This window comes from Coenobita brevimanus, chromosome 110 (assembly GCF_032717465.1).
Source record: "Coenobita brevimanus isolate Jiangsu-jjx chromosome 110, ASM3271746v2, whole genome shotgun sequence".
Lineage (NCBI taxonomy): Eukaryota > Metazoa > Arthropoda > Malacostraca > Decapoda > Coenobitidae > Coenobita > Coenobita brevimanus.
In genome coordinates this window covers 49,664,750-49,682,794 of record NC_137063.1, presented here as the reverse complement: position 1 = coordinate 49,682,794, position 18,045 = coordinate 49,664,750, and the positions used below count along the sequence as shown (strand labels likewise).

Genomic DNA, 18,045 nt, shown 5'->3' with positions numbered 1-18,045 from the left:
GATGGTGTTAATGATCCAGAATTCTAGTAAAATAAAATAAATTGAAATAAAGAAGTAATGAGAGATTCAAGGTTTCTTTACTAAAGCACAAACGACAATAAACAGTCAGTCAGGCGTGGGACTCTATATTTGTGATGGATCCTCTGTCGTAACTCAGATTAGTTTTGCAGGCTGGTGAACATTAGAATTTTTCCCTACCTTGAGTTCTTTCGTCAAAATTAATTCCTGGGCCTGTATTAATAAAAACTTCTAGGAGTACTCCTAAATTTGCTACTAAAAGTGGTTGTAGTTCAAAGTTGCTTCTAAAAGTTCCTCCTAGGAGGACTCGTAGTAGTAATTTCGCTCCTACCATGAAGTGTTACCAACACAAAGAATCTCCGCTTAATTAATTTAAAAAATTACCATTACAAAGCCTCAGCGTATCAGTATGTAGTTTAAAAATGAAAAACTAGTTTTTATATGTAGAAACATCTATTTGATCATATATTATGATTCTTCACGAATGTCGATAAAATGGATAAAATGTAAACACATCGTGTGGTCAGCTGATCGTGCCTGCTACCATCGGGGCATTGTGTGTACATGGTACAGTGACCGTCAACAATGGCACAATTTCAAGATTCCACGGCTGCACATAAATTCAGGAGAAAGAGAAACTGGACGGAGCGAGTGTACGAGGGACCTTCACAAACCTCTTAACAATGTGTGGAGCAGTTAGAGCATAGAGTGTTTCCGTTATCACATTGCTCACTGATGGCTGCGATGGTCCAAAGTCATCACAATTACACTGCTGCATTTTTCCAGTTGCAAGGTACCTAAATAGTATCATTTTCATCTCGGGTGTGAGAGGATGGTTTCGATGTGTGGGCCTTTCCAGTACATCTCTTACTAAATCAGTAATAAACAGAATGCCCTCACGATCGAAACGGTACCTTCTTACAAGTTCTTGATCATCATATGCCATGAATGCGTCCCTCCGAGCTCGAAAATTTCTGCGTGGTGGGTGGTGTCGGTCAGCAATGGTCTATGTTGTCTTGTCTCTTGGTGTTTGAGGGACGCAGCTACTGTGATTACCGTCACTAAAAGCCCTCCTAACTCCTTAAAAGTCCTTGTGGAGGACTTATTTTTTTTAGCGATTTTACGAGTAAACTTAGGAGTTGAAAGTAACTTTTAGGAGTACTTCTAGAAGTTAGGAGCCAAATTTCACTTTGAGAGGAACTTTTACTCCTAGGACTTTTTATTAATACAGGCACTGGTTACTTGAGAAAATCTGTCATGACTTTTATCTGTTCTGGATGGAAGGAAGGAGAAAGAAACTAGGTAAAAGCTTTCCACGTTTCCAGCTCTTCCTACAAAATGTAAATAATTATGGTTGCGGCAAGGAATCGATCTTGAATATGCTTGAGAATATCACCCCTGCAACAGATCTTGCAATATAGCGGCGTTGCAGGCTCCACTCCATCATAATAGAGACAGTACCTATTGCTCTCTTGATGAATGGTTGTGCAGATTCACCCAGTTCTCTCCCCCAACCCCCTCCGCCTCCTCCCATGCCTTCTCATTTCCATACCCCTCCGCTCTCCCCTCCCCTTCATTCTTCCCTCCGTCTCCCCCTCCCACCTACCCTCCATCATCTTCCACGTCCCTAACTCCCCCTTTCCTCTCGTCTTTACTTCTATCCCTCTATCCCCTTCATCTAGCTCCCTCACCCTCTGCTCATTCCCACCCATTTCTTTCCTATCATTTCCCCGTTTGTTCTCCTCTCAGTCTTTCTTTTCCTCCTCCTTTTTTCATCTTCAGTTCTCCCAACCCCCTCACTTCCACTCCTCACCCATCCTTCTTCCCCTCATTCTGTCCTCTCATCTTCCCTCCTTATACCTATCCCTTTCATTATCCCAACCCCCTACCCCTCTTCACCCTATTTCTCTCCTCCTCTCCCCTCCCTTTCCCCCCCCACTATCCCCATCCCACACCCCCACACCCCTATTCACGCAGCTCAATTTCCTCTTCTATTCACTTCTCACAAGCAGCGTCGCCTCAGTGCCTGCTTCTACTAAGTATCCGCTCTTGGGCAGTCTTTTCTCAATATTTCCCTTTCGCAAGCTCATCAGTCCTTGTCATTCTCCTGTCCTCGCCCTCATTCAGGCAGGAGACTACACGTGTTTGGGCGATGGATCTCCAAAGGGAATCCAGTTTTGTGTTTCCGCATCGTTTTTATTTGTATATGAAAGTATGTATAGCCAAAGAAATAACCATCATCCCATTTTCGTCTGAAGGAAACGTAAAACAGGCGATGAGTCTCCTTGATTACTAGTCACACCCACTTTCCTACCCAAAACCTGGTTATCAGATCGCGCTGAATAGAGTTATGGATCTTTGTCACGTGAAAAAAAAAAAAAAAGAGAGAGAGAGAGAGAGAGAGAATACCATCGTTCCTATATACACCCACCCCAGCCCTTCCATTCACTGGTGTCCCCCTCATGTTCTCACCACCACCTCCTTCACTAACCAAGCATTGTCCATCAGTCTCTTGTCAATGCCCCATCCTCCCCCAGTGGACCACTATCTATCACAATCTATCCAATATGTTCCACACAGAACACCCTCCATTCACTGGCATTTACTTGTCAGTTGCGTCTCTCTCTCTCTCTCTCTCTCTCTCTCTCTCTCTCTCCATGAATTATATCTGCTTACTGAAATTATCGCCTTCGAACCCTCGCCACCTCCCCCGCCTTCTCTCTCTCTCTCTCTCTCTCTCTCTCTCTCTCTCTCTCTCTCTCTCTCTCTCTTTCTCTGCACATATAAATATTTTTAAAGTTCATTAGCATTGTTTTTATTGCCTGTGACTTTCATTTCCTTACATTCAGCGCAGACTCCTTAAAAAACAATACTGTGTGATATTCATTCTCAAGAAAGGAAGTAGGCGAGTTGTATCCAAGCATGAAGTAGGATTCAAGTATTTCGTTTCCTTCCAATCAGTTTCGTAAACCAATATTATAAAGCTCCTTGTCTCATGTAACACGAAACAATAAATGAATAAATGAATGATTAAATATGTAAGAAAAAAAGTACTAAACTTAATAAACACGCATAAATAAGTCTTGAAATATATCACGATAATAAATGATTACTTTTAAGATGACAAGTAATGTATGTGGATTGTTCTCTGTGCTATTTGAGTGAGATGGGAAGAGCACTAGCAACGAAAAACGAGCGAAGTGAGTGTATGAGGAGGTGTGCGGTTGTGGCAAAGGTGTATTTCATCATCATTAATCATATCAACACCCCACCACACCTGTCCTGCAGCGTCCCCCTCTATCATGAAAGTTATTATACGTGTCGCTCATTCCATGTAACCTTGACCTATCTTCCACCCTCTCTCTCTCTCTCTCTCTCTCTCTCTCTCTCTCTCTCTCTCTCTCTCTCTCTCTCCACTATGAAATTTTTACCTTCTCACACCCTCTTATACTTTTCCCATTATCCTTGTCAGCACTTCACAGACCCTCTCATCACTAAGCCTCTTCCTCCCTTCCCCACTCCCCCCGTCTCTCTCTCTCTCTCTCTCTCTCTCTCTCTCTCTCATATTCCACACAAACTCCTCTCTAGCGTTCACTCTCTTTTTTGTTCATTTTCGTGTACATTTATCTTCGAATTTTTCACCCATTCTGTCCCCACTTCCCGTTACTTCTTATGCTAATTATCTCACATCATTCATTATCTCTCCCTTCACGACTGCTTCATCTTTCTTCATCTCTCAGCCATAAATCCTTTAAAAAATTGTACAACTTATCTACACATCTCCCACCACACTTAATACTGTTTCTATGCACACCTTCGTTGTCACCCTTTCTTTACCCATGGCATATCCCAGCTTCACTTAACCACACCTCTCGTAAAACACACACACACACACACACACACACACACACACACACACACACACACACATTCTAGCACTAATACTTTGTCACACCTCTTTCACTCACATCCCTCCCATACCCAGCACATATCCCAACATCTCTACGCCACACCCTTTCATAAACCCCTACACTTTCTTCCACTACGAAAAACACATCTCCAACAATAAATTCCTGTCTTCTTCCAGATCTTCATTCACATCCCTTCCACATCCCAGACACACATCAACATCTTTCAGTCACTTAATCCACTTCTCGCACACCTACCACCATTTCAAGCACATCCTCATCACAAATACCCATTCTCTTTCACATCTTCATGCACATCCCTTCCACATCCTAGACACTCATCAACTTCTCTCAGCCACCCCCTTCACATACACCACTTTCACTATTCAGACACTCATCAACATCTTTCAGACACATAATCCACCTCTTCCACATCTCTCACCACCACAAGCACATCCCCAGCACTTGCCCCATCCTCTTCCACATCTTCCATTACATCCCTACCAGGCACCCACATACATAGACCCTTTATCTCTTATCTCTAAAGCACCCTCCACCTACACCCTTCATTTCCACGCCTCCACACAATGCCATAAACACTCATATCTACAATTTATACACCCCCTCGTAATTCCCACATATCCTGACACTAGGGGGCACGTTTCCAGTGGCTTTGGGTATTCTGTAACAACTTTTCCTTGCCGATTTATTCTGCTCATTACACTTCAGTACTCTCTTGTATTACTCTGATACAATGTCGATACTACGGTGACATAAATTACATGCGAGAGACAAAAATAGATTATGCAAACCAAATCGATAGGGAAGAGGTGCTGAGGAACAACCAGTGCCACATAAGGTCGTATTCTAAATGGCATATGAGGCTTCATTATTATAAGTTACTCCCGAATATTACAGATAAAAATGCTTGCTCGCATGTTATTTATATTGTTTTAAAATCAACATAGTTTGTATCAGTAACGTACAGGAGGATACTGAGGCGTAATGAGCAAAATAAATCGGTAAGAGAAGGGCACTAAGAAGCCTCCCACGCCTCCTGGAAGACGCATCTTTAACTACAACTCTAATTTCCACTCCCTCCCACACCCTTCATTCCCACGCCCGCCCCAGCGTCCCTCCTTCATCCCCTGCCGTCTATTCCAGTAGCTATTGTATTACCGGGAGGAGCGACCATTAAGGCGAAGGTATGGCCAGAGTGCGATACATCAGAGAGAGAGAGAGAGAGAGAGAGGACCACTCATTACCCAAGCGAGTGATGAATACCGACTCACACTGCAATCTGAGTGGTGGTGGTTGTGGTGAGTTTATGTCAAAATAGGTGACTGTATAGGGAAGGAAGTGATGAATTGTAACCCCTTTTGACCCTACGTGGTGGTGGTGAAGTGATGCTGAAATTGTGACCTCAAGCGAAAACAATGCATAGCGACCCTCACTTAATAACCCTTTTTACTCTAACATGGCCTAAAATTACCATCACTCCTACATGACCACTGGGTTGCACCAACAGATTAACACCAGAATATAATATAAACATGTTGACCTTAGCCCTGTCACTCTCCACCAACGAGCTACGTGAAATAAACTGCAAGAGGACGAAAATCTGAGCCAAGTCAATGGTAAACGAACTGGTGAAGCAGAGGTTAGTCCGTAATAGGAGAAAACCCTAGCATGTATTCAATATGGACGGTGGTGTTAGCGACGAAGTGGTGACATGCGGAGGTGTATTGTGCATGGGAGGACTGCTGGGCGTCAGGGAACGGACTATGAAGCCTATGCCCAGCGTCGGACACATAAAAAAGCGCAATATTGATGCCACCAATCAGTAATGTGGTCGCGCTTTCTGATGGCCGTATCCTCACCACCCCATCCACGGTCACCATCCCCTACCAAAGGCCTCCCACTTGTTACAAATAGAAGTCAGATTATTAAAAGGGACAACAGTAACAGCAGTAAATAAGAGTATCTTGCAGTGACTACGAATCTGGGAGACAGGCTTCGATTTTGTCATTATTCGTTAGAATTAATGATACGGAGAGTCAGGTATTGTCCATATATCAACTCATTCGATATATTGCGAAGATATACAGCCTGTGTCCAACCCAGCTACAGTCCTCATATCCCAGCTCGGTTCTCACAGTTGGAAGAACTTAATGAAGGTAATATCAATACCCCTCGCAGTGACAAGTTTCATTTCAGGTGATGAAAAGCATCAGACTATGAAAAGAGCAAAGTAACTGAGGGGACTAATTGACACCATGTACATCCTCATTAAGAAAGTGTTCTCAAAGCTTAATAAAAGCACCTGGCAGCAGCAAGAATATAGTTCATAAGACGTCATATTACGTATTATATATATATATATATATATATATATATATATATATATATATATATATATATATATATATATATATATATATATATATATATATATATATATATATATATATATATATATATATATATATATATATATATATATATATATATATATATATATATATATATATATATATATCTGATTTTAACGATGAGGAGAAGATTACGTTTGGCTCTCTGACTAATGACCAGTTTAATCAAGTTTCCTATCACCGTTTTAATCAACAAATGGCTTTGAATGTCAGGAGAATCGTCAATCATACATACGTAAGACCGCTGTGCACACTACTTAATGCTCTTTATTCAGAAAGCACACAATGCCCAGTGAAAACATTTATAACCTACGCACTTTTAGTAATCTTATCAACCTCTTCTTTTTATTGTGCTAACTAAAAGCGGTCATTTTCCAGTTTAGGGGAGACTTTTTAAACTTCAGGAGTAAGATATGCACTTCCAGCATCCGCCGTGGCGGGACTCGACCCCAAACTCAGGGTATTTCAGACTGGAAGGTGAACGAGAGAACGACTGAGTTACACTGTTTCCCTCTCATCAGTAAACCTGTATCATAACAATATCTGGATGACAAGAAACATTACAGGGACAATACAGACGTAGGCTATTATAAGACTATCTTATGCGTGAGGGTAATATTTCATACTGCTATGGGTGATGGTATTATGTATGAGAAAGAGTATTACACCACTAGTATATGAAGAGTTTGGGGACATTCTGTAAAGGTGATATGCAACCACGTCATGGCTCAGGATATTTAAGACAGAGACAGACAGTTAGATAGATAGACAGATAGATATATTGACACGTAGGTACATACTGTAGTACATGCGTAAGTCTGCTGATAAAGGAATAAAGCAAAGACGTTTATAATGGAGGATAAGTCCAGTGATTTTTTTTTTTTTATATTACCTAGATAACAGAGGCAAATGAATCTAATAACGGCCATAGAAGGAGCAGTAAAGGGCTTGCGTATGTGGTAAGGCAATTATGGGCTTTGGTGCTTACGGTAATTATCTGATTAGTGTGGCAATTGTGAGGGCAGGAATGATGTGCAGTGGAGGTGAAAGTGAGGTGAGATCAGGGAATGAAGTGTTTTACCGAACAATGACATATCCCTTCCCCACCTCTCTCACTTTTTGCTAGCGGATCTGAACTCCTAGTAAATTACATACTTTTCATTTCATCTTTTCTGCCTCCTAACACCTTTCAATAACTTAGAACTACCAATGCTAGCAAAAAGCTTAACGAAAGATTTGTCTACCTTTCCACTTAGTATTTCCTGAAGATGAATGAAAATGCCTCTAATCAGCAAGAATACAGTGAGATTAGATCAGGGAGTGAAGTGCTTTATCAAACAGTGGCCTTCTCTTCCCTCCTGTCTCACTTGTTATCGGATCTTTTATGCCCCCTACCTGGTCAAACACGCACGGTACATAGTCTAGTGCTCCTTCAGTATCCAGACGATTCTGTTCCGCTCAAGCAGATTTTTGACCAACTTGATTAACCGCAACACCTTCAGTAACCCTTCCTTTAATGTTTTATTTCTCCTGCCTTCAGTCTTTTCCACCCAGTCTTAATTACTCTGACAGGTTCTTCCAGGCCATTACCCCCTAGTGCCAAGCAGAGGCGGATTGCTGTCCTTGGCGGGGGTCAACGATCTCCTGAGTAAGGGATGCTGTTAATTAATGTTTTGCTCAGGTCAGGAGAATGCTCTAGTTACAGGGGCGTATAATTAAGGATGTAGCTAATCTTAAAATGTAAAAACCACACACACACACACACACACACACACACACACACACACACACACACACACACACACACACACACACACACACACACACTATATTAAGTCTGTCTGCCTGTCTATCTGTCTGTCTCTCTGTCTCTGACCTTGCTCCTATCTTTCTCCCTTCCTCATCTCCCTCGTCTTACCTAATTTAGCTTCTTCGCGGATCCTTTCCTTCCTCTCCCAGTTCTCGCTTGAATACCTCTCCTCTCCCCTCTCTTACTTTCTTATCTTTCTTCTGCCTCTCGTCTCATCTCCCTCTCTCTCTCTCTCTCTCTCTCTCTCTCTCTCTCTTGCATGGGATGTACTTTTTCCTTGCTTCTTGTAAACTATGATTAAATTTCTTAATTTCTTAAATTTCTCTTCTCTCAAAGTTCTTCTCAATGTGTATATTTTTCCTTACAATCTTTTAAACTCTCTTTCATACTTCTTTCTGCTTTCTCTCTTCCTTTCAGCATAAAATTTCTTCATCTCATCTGATCTCATTTCCTCCCCGCTGCAATTTCTCCCTCTTCTGTCTCTTACTCTCTCCACATTTCTTTACTCCTGTTACACATTCACTTCTTTCTCTCATACCGGTACCTATTTTTCGCAAAACAACCTTGTCTCATTTAATGCTAGTAAAACCAATATATACAATTTACTAATAGACAGATATTGCCAGATTCGTATGTTATCTTCAGTACTACTAATATTCCCATCTCCAAAAATATTGAAATTCTCTGTGTTTCACTTAACAATGCCCTAAGCTGGACCTCTCATGTCAGATCACTTTCTAAAACCGCCTCAAGGAAACTTGGATTATTGTACGGAGTCCATAACTTCTTCACTGACGAGCAGTTAGCTATACTTTATAAGAGTCATGTGCTCTCTCAGCTTGAGTATTGTGCACCCCTGTGGAATGGATGTGGAGAGGTTGCACTAAAACAACTAGACAAACTTCAGAACAAAGCGGTTGGCATTATTAATAACCCTGCTATTATAAATAAACTACCCCCCCCCTACAGGTGGGAAGGAACGTTGCCTCCCTTGCATTATTTTACAGATATATTTACGGCAGATGCTCAGACGAAGTTGCATCCATTGTGCCACCTCTCCATACCTTCCCTCGCTCTACACGGGCATCTGGTAGCGCTCATGACTGGAATGTCATTCAGCCATATTGCTGAACTTCTGCCTATTAGATTTCTTTTATTCCCAGACCTGCATTTCCCTGGCACTCACTTCACCGGAGTTGTTTCCCCCCAAACTTCAACCTACAGCTGTTCAGGTCCAACTGTTACAGATATTTTATGAGCGGAGGACGCCTGTAATCTGGTGTATGGATTACTTTTTTATTCATTTGTTTTTCCTTCCTCTGTTCGTTTATTTAAAAAGAAAATATGCAATTTTCTTTCATAATAATCCAGGTTCTGTTTCTTTTTTCTTTCTTCTCCCTCCTCTTCCCCTCTTCTCTTCCCCTCTTCTCTTCCCCTCCTCCTACTTCTTTCCCCTCTTTACTCTCCCTTCCTTTCCCAATCTAATTTTCCCTTTTCTCCCTCCTCCCTTCCTCCCTCCCCTCTTTCTCTATCTCTCTCCAAGTCATGAGACATTTCCTCATCCTACTCCTTCCCTCTCTCTCTCTCTCTCTCTCTCTCTCTCTCTCTCTCTCTCTCTCTCCAAGTCATGAGATATTCCCTCCTCACTCTCCTCCCCTCTCTTCCTCTCCCTCACCTATATTTCTCTTCCAGGCACGTATCTTACACTACCACCTGTGCGACCTCCCCTCCTACCTCTTTTATCTCTCTCTCTCTCTCTCTCTCTCTCTCTCTCTCTCCAAAGCCACATTAACATTATTCCACAGTGGTCACAGAGCCGGCACACAGAATCTGATTTTGTTAATGTCAAGTACCACAGTATAACCTGATAAAGAGACATCTATTATCCCTTGTCATTTCCTTACATTTTACAGACTGTGGTAAAATTATTTCTGTCATTATTAAGGTCAAGTCGCCTCGCTGGGACCGTAAGATCTGTGTGGTCAGTGTATCTATATAACCCCTCTCCTAATCAGCACTAAGCACACATCTGGATTACCAACTCCCTTTACCTATTTTGCAGTCTTCCATTTCCCTCATCTTATTCTCTCCTTCCCTCTCTTCCTGTCACATAATACATCTTCTATCCACGTTCCTCCCTCCCTCTCATATCTCATTTATCTCCCTGTCTCTCCTTGTCTCTTCTTCCCTCCCTCTCATATCTCATTTATCTCCCTGTCTCTCCATGTCTCTTCTTCCCTCCCTCTCATATCTCATTTATCTCCCTGTCTCTCCTTGTCTCTTCTTCCCTCCCTCTCATATCTCATTTATCTCCCTGGCTCTCCTTGTCTCTTCTTCCCTCCCTCTCATATCTCATTTATCTCCCTGTCTCTCCTTGTCTCTTCTTCCCTCCCTCTCATATCTCATTTATCTCCCTGTCTCTCCTTGTCTCTTCTTCCCTCCCTCTCATATCTCATTTATCTCCCTGTCTCTCCATGTCTCTTCTTCCCTCCCTCTCATTTCTCATTTATCTCCCTGGCTCTCCTTGTCTCTCCCTCCATTCTCACATTGTCCCTCCAGTCTTTCTGCGTCTCTCCAGTATATTCATATCTGTATGCGGTTATATCATTCCCTCTTTCTTCTCGTCTTCCCTCTTTGCTCCTCCTCCTCCCCACTTCTTTTTTCCTCAAGGGAGCAAAGCTACTAACATATCATCTCTCTCTCTCTCTCTCTCTCTCTCTCTCTCTCTCTCTCTCTCGTGTGGCCATTCACTGTAATCCCTCCCTCGTACATTATTACACACAATCTTTAATATTCATTCACCTCCCCCTCTACATTGTACTTGGTCTTCGTTTTCTTCCATGATATATTATTCCTCCTCTTCCCTCCATTGTCTTTACTAATTGCTCTCTTTTTTTTTTTCTTTACCCTCTCTTCCCTCAAAATCAACCCCGCCCCTCCTCCTCCTACTACTCATATCTCTCCTCTCCACCCCTCTTCCTCATTTCTCATCCTCCCCCTCCTCTCGTTCTCTCTCTTTTTTCTCCTCTCATGCACTACATCTTCTCTCCCTCTCTCCCTCCCCCATTCTCTCCCTTTCTCTCCATACTTCCAACAGAAATGAGGTCAAACTCTGGTAAAATTCTGCGTATCGAAAATTTTGGGGAGGGTTACGCTATAACTCTCTCTCTCTCTCTCTCTCTCTCTCTCTCACTTATATATATATATATATATATATATATATATATATATATATATATTATATGCTACACACAAACACAACCTTTTTGTTTTCCTACAACATTTTCTTTTCTTTCTTTCCACATATTCTGAGAAACTTACAGAGTCGTCAGAACTCCTCTCGTACACTTCAGGCCTCCCTGCCTCCATAGATTTCGCTGTTTAATCTCCGTTTTCTTTCTCTCGCTTTTCTTCAACTCGTTCTTCCCTGTTCTGTGTAACCCTTAAGCTGCCTTTGATCTCCCCTCTCTCCACCTCTTCTTCCCCCTGTATTCTTCCTCATTTCGCATTTCTTTCTTCTTATTCTCTTTTCTTCCTCATTCTGCACTCATTTCTTCCTCCATTCTTTTTTCCTCCTCCTTTTCTTCTCTCTCCCTCTTCCCTACCTATCTTCCTCCTCCTTCCGTGTCACCCTCGTTCTTCTCCACTCTTCCTTTTGCACTTCTTCCCTGTTTTATACTTTTCCTTTCAATTCTTTACTACTGCCCTCTCCTCCTCCTCCTCCTCCTCCTCTTCCTCTTTTATCTTCTCACTGTGTACTCCCCCTCATCATCTCTTCCTCCTCTCTTTCCCCTTTTTTTGCTCCTTCCCTCGTCCCATTCTCTTCCTCATCCTATATCCGTTCCCTTTTCTCCTCTCTCCCCCCATCTCTTCTCTTCTGCTCTGTTCCTTCGTCTGTATCACTCTTCCTCTATCCTCCCACCCTCTTCTCTCCTCATATTTCTTCTCTCCTCTTCACTTCGCACTCCTCCCATTCCAAATCATTTTCCTCAATCAGTGCTGCTCTCTTCCCCATTTTTCTTTATCCTTCTGTCTTTCCTCACAGCTCACATCCTCGTCTTTCCTTTTCACCTTCTGTGCAGCTCTCCTCTCTGCCTTCTCCCTCGCCTACTGCGTATTCTAAACTCCCCTCTCCTTCATCTCTTCCTTCATACTTACACTTGTCTCTCCTGTATTCCTCCTCTTTTCTCCTTTTTTCTTCTCACTCCTCCCCCTCTCTTCCCAACCTGTCCTCATTCTTCTCCAGGTCCTTTCCTCCTCCTGTGCCTCTTCCCTCTTCTCTTCCTTATTCTCTTTCTTCCCTTTCCACTGTTCTATGTTTTTTCTTCTTATAATCACCTTTTTTTTTCTATCCCTCCCCTTATACATTTTGTCTTTTTACTATTGGCCTCTCCATCTCCATTCTCCCAGTCTCTTCCTTTTTTTTCGAATTTCTCCCTCTTTTATTCTCTTCCTGATTACCCCTATCACCACTCTGCCCCTATTCTTCTCCCTCTTCCTTATTTCCTCATATCTCTCTCCCCTCTCCCATCCTTTATTCCTCCCCTTATATTCCTCTCTCTCTCTCTCTCCCCCCGTCCTCCTCATCTCCTACCCTTCTTCCCCTTCCTCCTCTTCTCCCTTCCTTCTCTTCTCCCCTCCCTCTCCCCTCCTTACCCCCTCCTCTTTATCACTCGGCACCATCTGGTTTAGTCACTATCTCCTAAGTGGACCCCTTAATCCTCATTTTCTCACCCTAACCCCCCCTCCTTCTCTCTCTCTCTCTCTCTCTCTCTCTCTCTCTCTCTCTCTCTCCGTATTCGTTGGTGATTTTCTTAATCACGATTTTCTCAACATAACCCCTTCCTCTCTCATCCCCTACAACAGTTAATTAGCCGCTTTCTTCCTTCGTAAAGAGAGCTTAATTTTGCTGGAAGGGATAAATGTAGTATTCATTCACTCCTTGATTGAGAAAAAAACTGAGGGGCAAGAATTAAAACAAGTTGTGAAAGGGAGAAGTTTACTGGTATCGACTAGTGTTATTCAGATTTATAGACGAGTCGTTCGACCTCCTTCTTCATACCCCTTCCCCTCCATCCCTCTCCTTCTCTCCCTTCCTCAATCGTCCTCAATCGTCCCTATCCCTTCCCCTTCACCTCTCTCGTCCTCTCTCTTCCCTCTCCCCTTCTCCCCATCTTTCAACTCCTCTCCTCCTCTCACTTATCCCCTTCCTCAGTTCCACTCCTCCTTTTTCCCCTATCGCCCATACTCTCCATCCTGTTCCTGCTCTGTCTCCCTTATCGTTTCCCTCCATCCCTATCCTCATCTCTTCTCCTCCCATATCCTTTCCCCTCCATCCCTCCCCTCCCCTTTCCCTACCCAGTAACACCTGGTCGCATCATAACCCTTCCTTGCTTCTCATAACTCACCCTTCTCCATTTCCCATTTCTCTACTGTTCTCCCCCTCCCATCTCTACTCCCTCCCCTATCCTTCCTTCTCACCTAGCCTTTTCCTTCTCTTCGGTTCCTCTTCCCTCTTTCTCTTCCTTTTCTCTTCCTTCTCCTCTTTATTTTCTTATCTGCACCTTTTTCACTGTCCTCTTCACGATCCTTATCTCTTCTTCCCATTCTGATTTTAATTTATCCATCCCTCTTTCACTCGCCTTCTCACCACACCTCTCCTCTTCGCCTTGGGACCCTTTCTCCTTTCCCCCAGGCGAGTCACAACCGCCCCTCGTAACTCCGTGCCGCCACTGAGGCTGCTGCTATATTTCCTCCCGAAGCGGCGGGTGTCTCTCTGCTCTCCGGGTGCATACAGGGTGGCACGCCCTGCTGAATCAGGGTAGGAGAGCTACTGACCTATGTTTGGGGTATATATATATATATATATATATATATATATATATATATATATATATATATATATATATATATATATATACTGTACTGCATCTATAATGTGAAGGGACGTCTAGCAATAAAGGGATTTATGAGTTCAAAATTTAAGCACCCCAGTTCAGTAAGTTTCTCCTAAGGCAAATATAGTCATCCATTTGCAGCTTTAAAAAAGTGACGTCCTCGGGCCGAAGCAGTCAGTGGGATGGAAATACTGTCCTGAACTCTAACTGTGAACCTGCCAAGTGAAGTTGCACCTAACTATGGTCCATTTGCCTTATCTTGGCCGGATTTTTGTCCTGTTGCAACTTATTTCACATAGCTCAGTGGCAAAGACACAATATTAAGGCTCTGCATTCATTCCATAACTACCTCGTGACTATCATAGCATCATATTCTAGGGTTAATCTGTCATTATAACTCAGCAGTCAAGATGGAGAGATGCCAATTTTAGGCTATGTTAGAAGGAAATGTGTATAGAGCAGCTTCACTCACCGCTATAGTTTACATACTCTTCAACGTGCTACAGTAAGAAGAGCACACACACACACACACACACACACACACACACACACACACACACACACACACACACACACACACACACACACACACACACACACACACACACACACACTCCCCAACTGTCTCTGGGTCGGACAAAGCATAATTATTTCTGCCAACTTTTCTTAGCTACCAGACGAGGGCAATTTTACAGCCGTCATTTACATACATTAAGACTAAGGATATAATTACTAACTCAGTCTCCCTATATTTCTATCTCTAATCTTCTCTCCTCCTTCCTCTCTCCTCCCTCTTTTTCCCTTTCTCTCCTCTCCATAGCAAGCTGTCCCTCCTCCCCCTTCTCTCTTCTTCCTTTTTCTTCTTCTCTATACCAATCTCTTCCTCTCACTAAATTTCTCTTCATTTCTTCTTCCTCTTCTGTCTCCTCTAACTTCTTCCTTCTCCCTCCCTCTCCACACCTCTCTCTCCCTCCTTTCACCGTGTTCCCCATCTCTTTTCTTTTTCCCTTCCCTTCTTTCTCCTTTCTTTTTTCTCTTCCTCCCATTCCGCATCACTTCCCTACTTTCCTCCTCCTTCTCCCTCCGTAATCCCACCTCTTCCTTTCTTCTTTCATTCTCTCTCCCAGTTGTCTCCTCTCATCTCCCTCTCCTCCCTCACGGATTCTCTTTCCACCTACTTGTTTCTCTCCGTCTCTCGCCACACTATCTCCTTCTCTCCATCTCAGTATATTCCCTAGCCTTCAGTCTCTCACCAGTCTCCATTTCCTCACTCTCTCCACGCCTTGTATTTCTCAGTCTATACTTGCATTTATTTTTTACTCAGACCCTCTTCACTCTTTTCTCCTCCTGCTCTCAAGTCCCCCTCATTCTCTTCCCCATCCCCACTCTTTTCTGCGTACTGACAGCAACAGGCCCTGGACATAGACAGATGACAGGAGTGACACAGACAGACACAGAGCTGGTCCAAAGTTGCCCCAGCTAATTTTGAGTTGTAATGAAAAATATGCAGAGGCGCTTCTATATTGTGATGAAAGTTTTATTGCAGTTTTCCATATTTGCTATTGTTAAGACGTTCTTATCTTTGACTCCTTTATTGTCACTGGTTGTGAAATTACTGCTTGGCTAATAACGTTATATTCCTCCTTAAAATACACTATATAATCATGAAGTAGTCAGTGATGCTGCTACGAACTATTATTTCATTATCAAGATTATCAATACCGTAATGATAATAATTGTGATTGTGATGAATAGTATAATCAACAATAATAAATCAAAATATTACTCTCTTTTCCCAAAGATACTTTCACATCCCAGTAGCAATAAAATTCAAATGTATTACAAACTCTACAAAGAAAAAAATCAGATTATTCTCTCTCTCTCTTTCTCTCTCTCTCTGTCTCACTCTCTCTCTCTCTCTCTCTCTCTCTCTCTCTCTCTCTAATTGAATCATCCACTCATCTCCCTGGGGAGGAGTCTTGTCTCTCCCTCGGCTCACCTCTTACAACTTTTCCTCTCTCTCTCTCTCTCTCTCTCTCTCTCTCTCTCTCTCTCTCTCTCTCTCTCTCTCTCTCTCTCTCTCTCTCATTTAATAGTGTATTTTTTATTAATGTGTTAAGCTTCTTAACCAATCTCTCTCTCTCTCTCTCTCTCTCTCTCTCTCTCTCTCTCTCTCTCCATCAACCGCTCGTCCTGTCTGTTTGTTTAATTGTCTGTCTTTTTCCGTAACTCCTCTTATTTGGCATCCTTCCATCCTCCCTTTTTTGCCTTTGAAAATGCCAGTGTTTTCCAGAGAGAGAGAGAGAGAGAGAGAGAGAGAGGAAGGGAGGGAGAGGGCTAAATAAATGAACTGAGTGATAAAACAATAATAAAAAAAAAATATTAAGGAATAAAGAATCCATAATAAGGACACGTCAGACAAAATATTGGCAGAAAAAAAAAATAAAAAAAAAAATAAAAGATAAACAGATCGCAACATATCTTTTCATGTCTGGCTGTTTATCTGTCTGTGCATTTGTGTATTTCTCTCTCTCTCTCTCGACTCTCTCTCTCTCCATCTATCCATCTATCTGTGTGTCTGTTTATCGATCCACCTATCTACCTATCTCTCTATCTAACCTCCAACACATGAGATACCCCATGTGCATTTTGAGCAGTATACTATGGGAGGTCCACGCTGTGTGTTTGTGTGTGTGTGTTTGTGTGTGTGTGTGTGTGTGTGTGTGTGTGTGTGTGTGTGTGTGTGTGTGTGTAAACGAGGTCAGATAAGAAAAAAGCGAAAGATACACCGCAAGCTCCTCAGTGTCTCTCAGGGGTCCTTCATAAGTGACCTGTCGTTAGGGCCAATAGCGCCTACTTTTCAGGATAGAGTGGCGTTATGAGTGGACTTTATTATTTTATCTTCCTTTCTTCACTGCTGCCGTCCTTTTACCTTAACTTGGCCCAGGTTTTCGTCCAATTTCAGCTCATTTCACGTAGCTCATGGGCAGAATACGACAATACTATGGCTCTTCATCCTTTCCTAGCACTTGTAAATAGAATTATAATAAATCTTCTATAGCACTTCAGTATTCAAGGTGACGAGAGGGTAATTTTAGGTCAAGTTATAGTAAAAAGGGTGTTATAAGATTTGGTTAGGCTAAGTAAAGTGACTTGAGGTTAGGTCCGACTGGATTGGGTTAATATAAGATGTAAATATTGGGATACGGTAGGCTGTGTAGAATAGGTGAAATGCGTTGTTAGTTTGGGTTAGGCTAGGTCAATTTTGCTTAGACAGTTAGAACAGGTTAAATAAGGTGCTGTTAGAGTAGTTGTCAGTGTTAGGTGATTGGAGTTGTTAACTGCAGTTGAGTTTAGCATGATCGAGTTACGTGACGTTATGGCAGATCAGGTTAAGTTAGAGAAGGTTGGGATGTGTGTGTGTGTGTGTGTGTGAGGTGTATTATGTTGTTAGTTAAGTTTAGACAGTGAACAGGAAGGGGACAGGAAACGAACGGGGTGATTGGGGTGGGGGAAGGTAAATATTAGGGCACGGTGAGAGAGAGAGAGAGAGGAATGCCTAAATACGGTACATAGTGAACTGAGAAACGTGAGCAACAAAGATAAAGACCAAATTATTCACATATGTGGGGAGCGACGCCCCCCTTAAACGACGCCTGTTGATGGTGTGTGTAGGGGGGACGGGGGGAGGGCAGCTTTATGAGGACGCGAGAGCGGGAAATTGAAGGTAATAAAGTGAGGGGAATTATGGGATATGGGGAGAGGGTAAGGGGGGAAACGAGGAAATGTGAGAAAATAGGAGGTGATGGAAGGGAAGGGGAAATGATGTGGCTGGCATGGAAAAGGGAAGGGAGGAAAAGGGAATCAGAAGAAGGAATGTATTAAAAAGGGGAAATGAGGGAAGGAAAAAAGATAGCTATAATCTGTATGTTAGTAAAATGAAAATGTGAATAGAGTTGGGAAAAGTGTGAAAGAAAAAA

General features: G+C 42.6%; 1 protein-coding gene across 1 annotated transcript in view; it reads right to left on the bottom strand.

The window, feature by feature from the left end:
- LOC145417583 (lysosomal proton-coupled steroid conjugate and bile acid symporter SLC46A3-like) overlaps positions 1 to 18,045 on the bottom strand; it is a 48,620-nt gene that overhangs the window by 9,709 nt on the left and 20,866 nt on the right. The window contains exon 2 of the mRNA XM_080286287.1: positions 13,819 to 13,976. Coding sequence (XP_080142413.1) covers positions 13,819 to 13,976 — 158 coding nt within the window. The remainder of the gene's footprint in view (positions 1 to 13,818; positions 13,977 to 18,045) is intronic.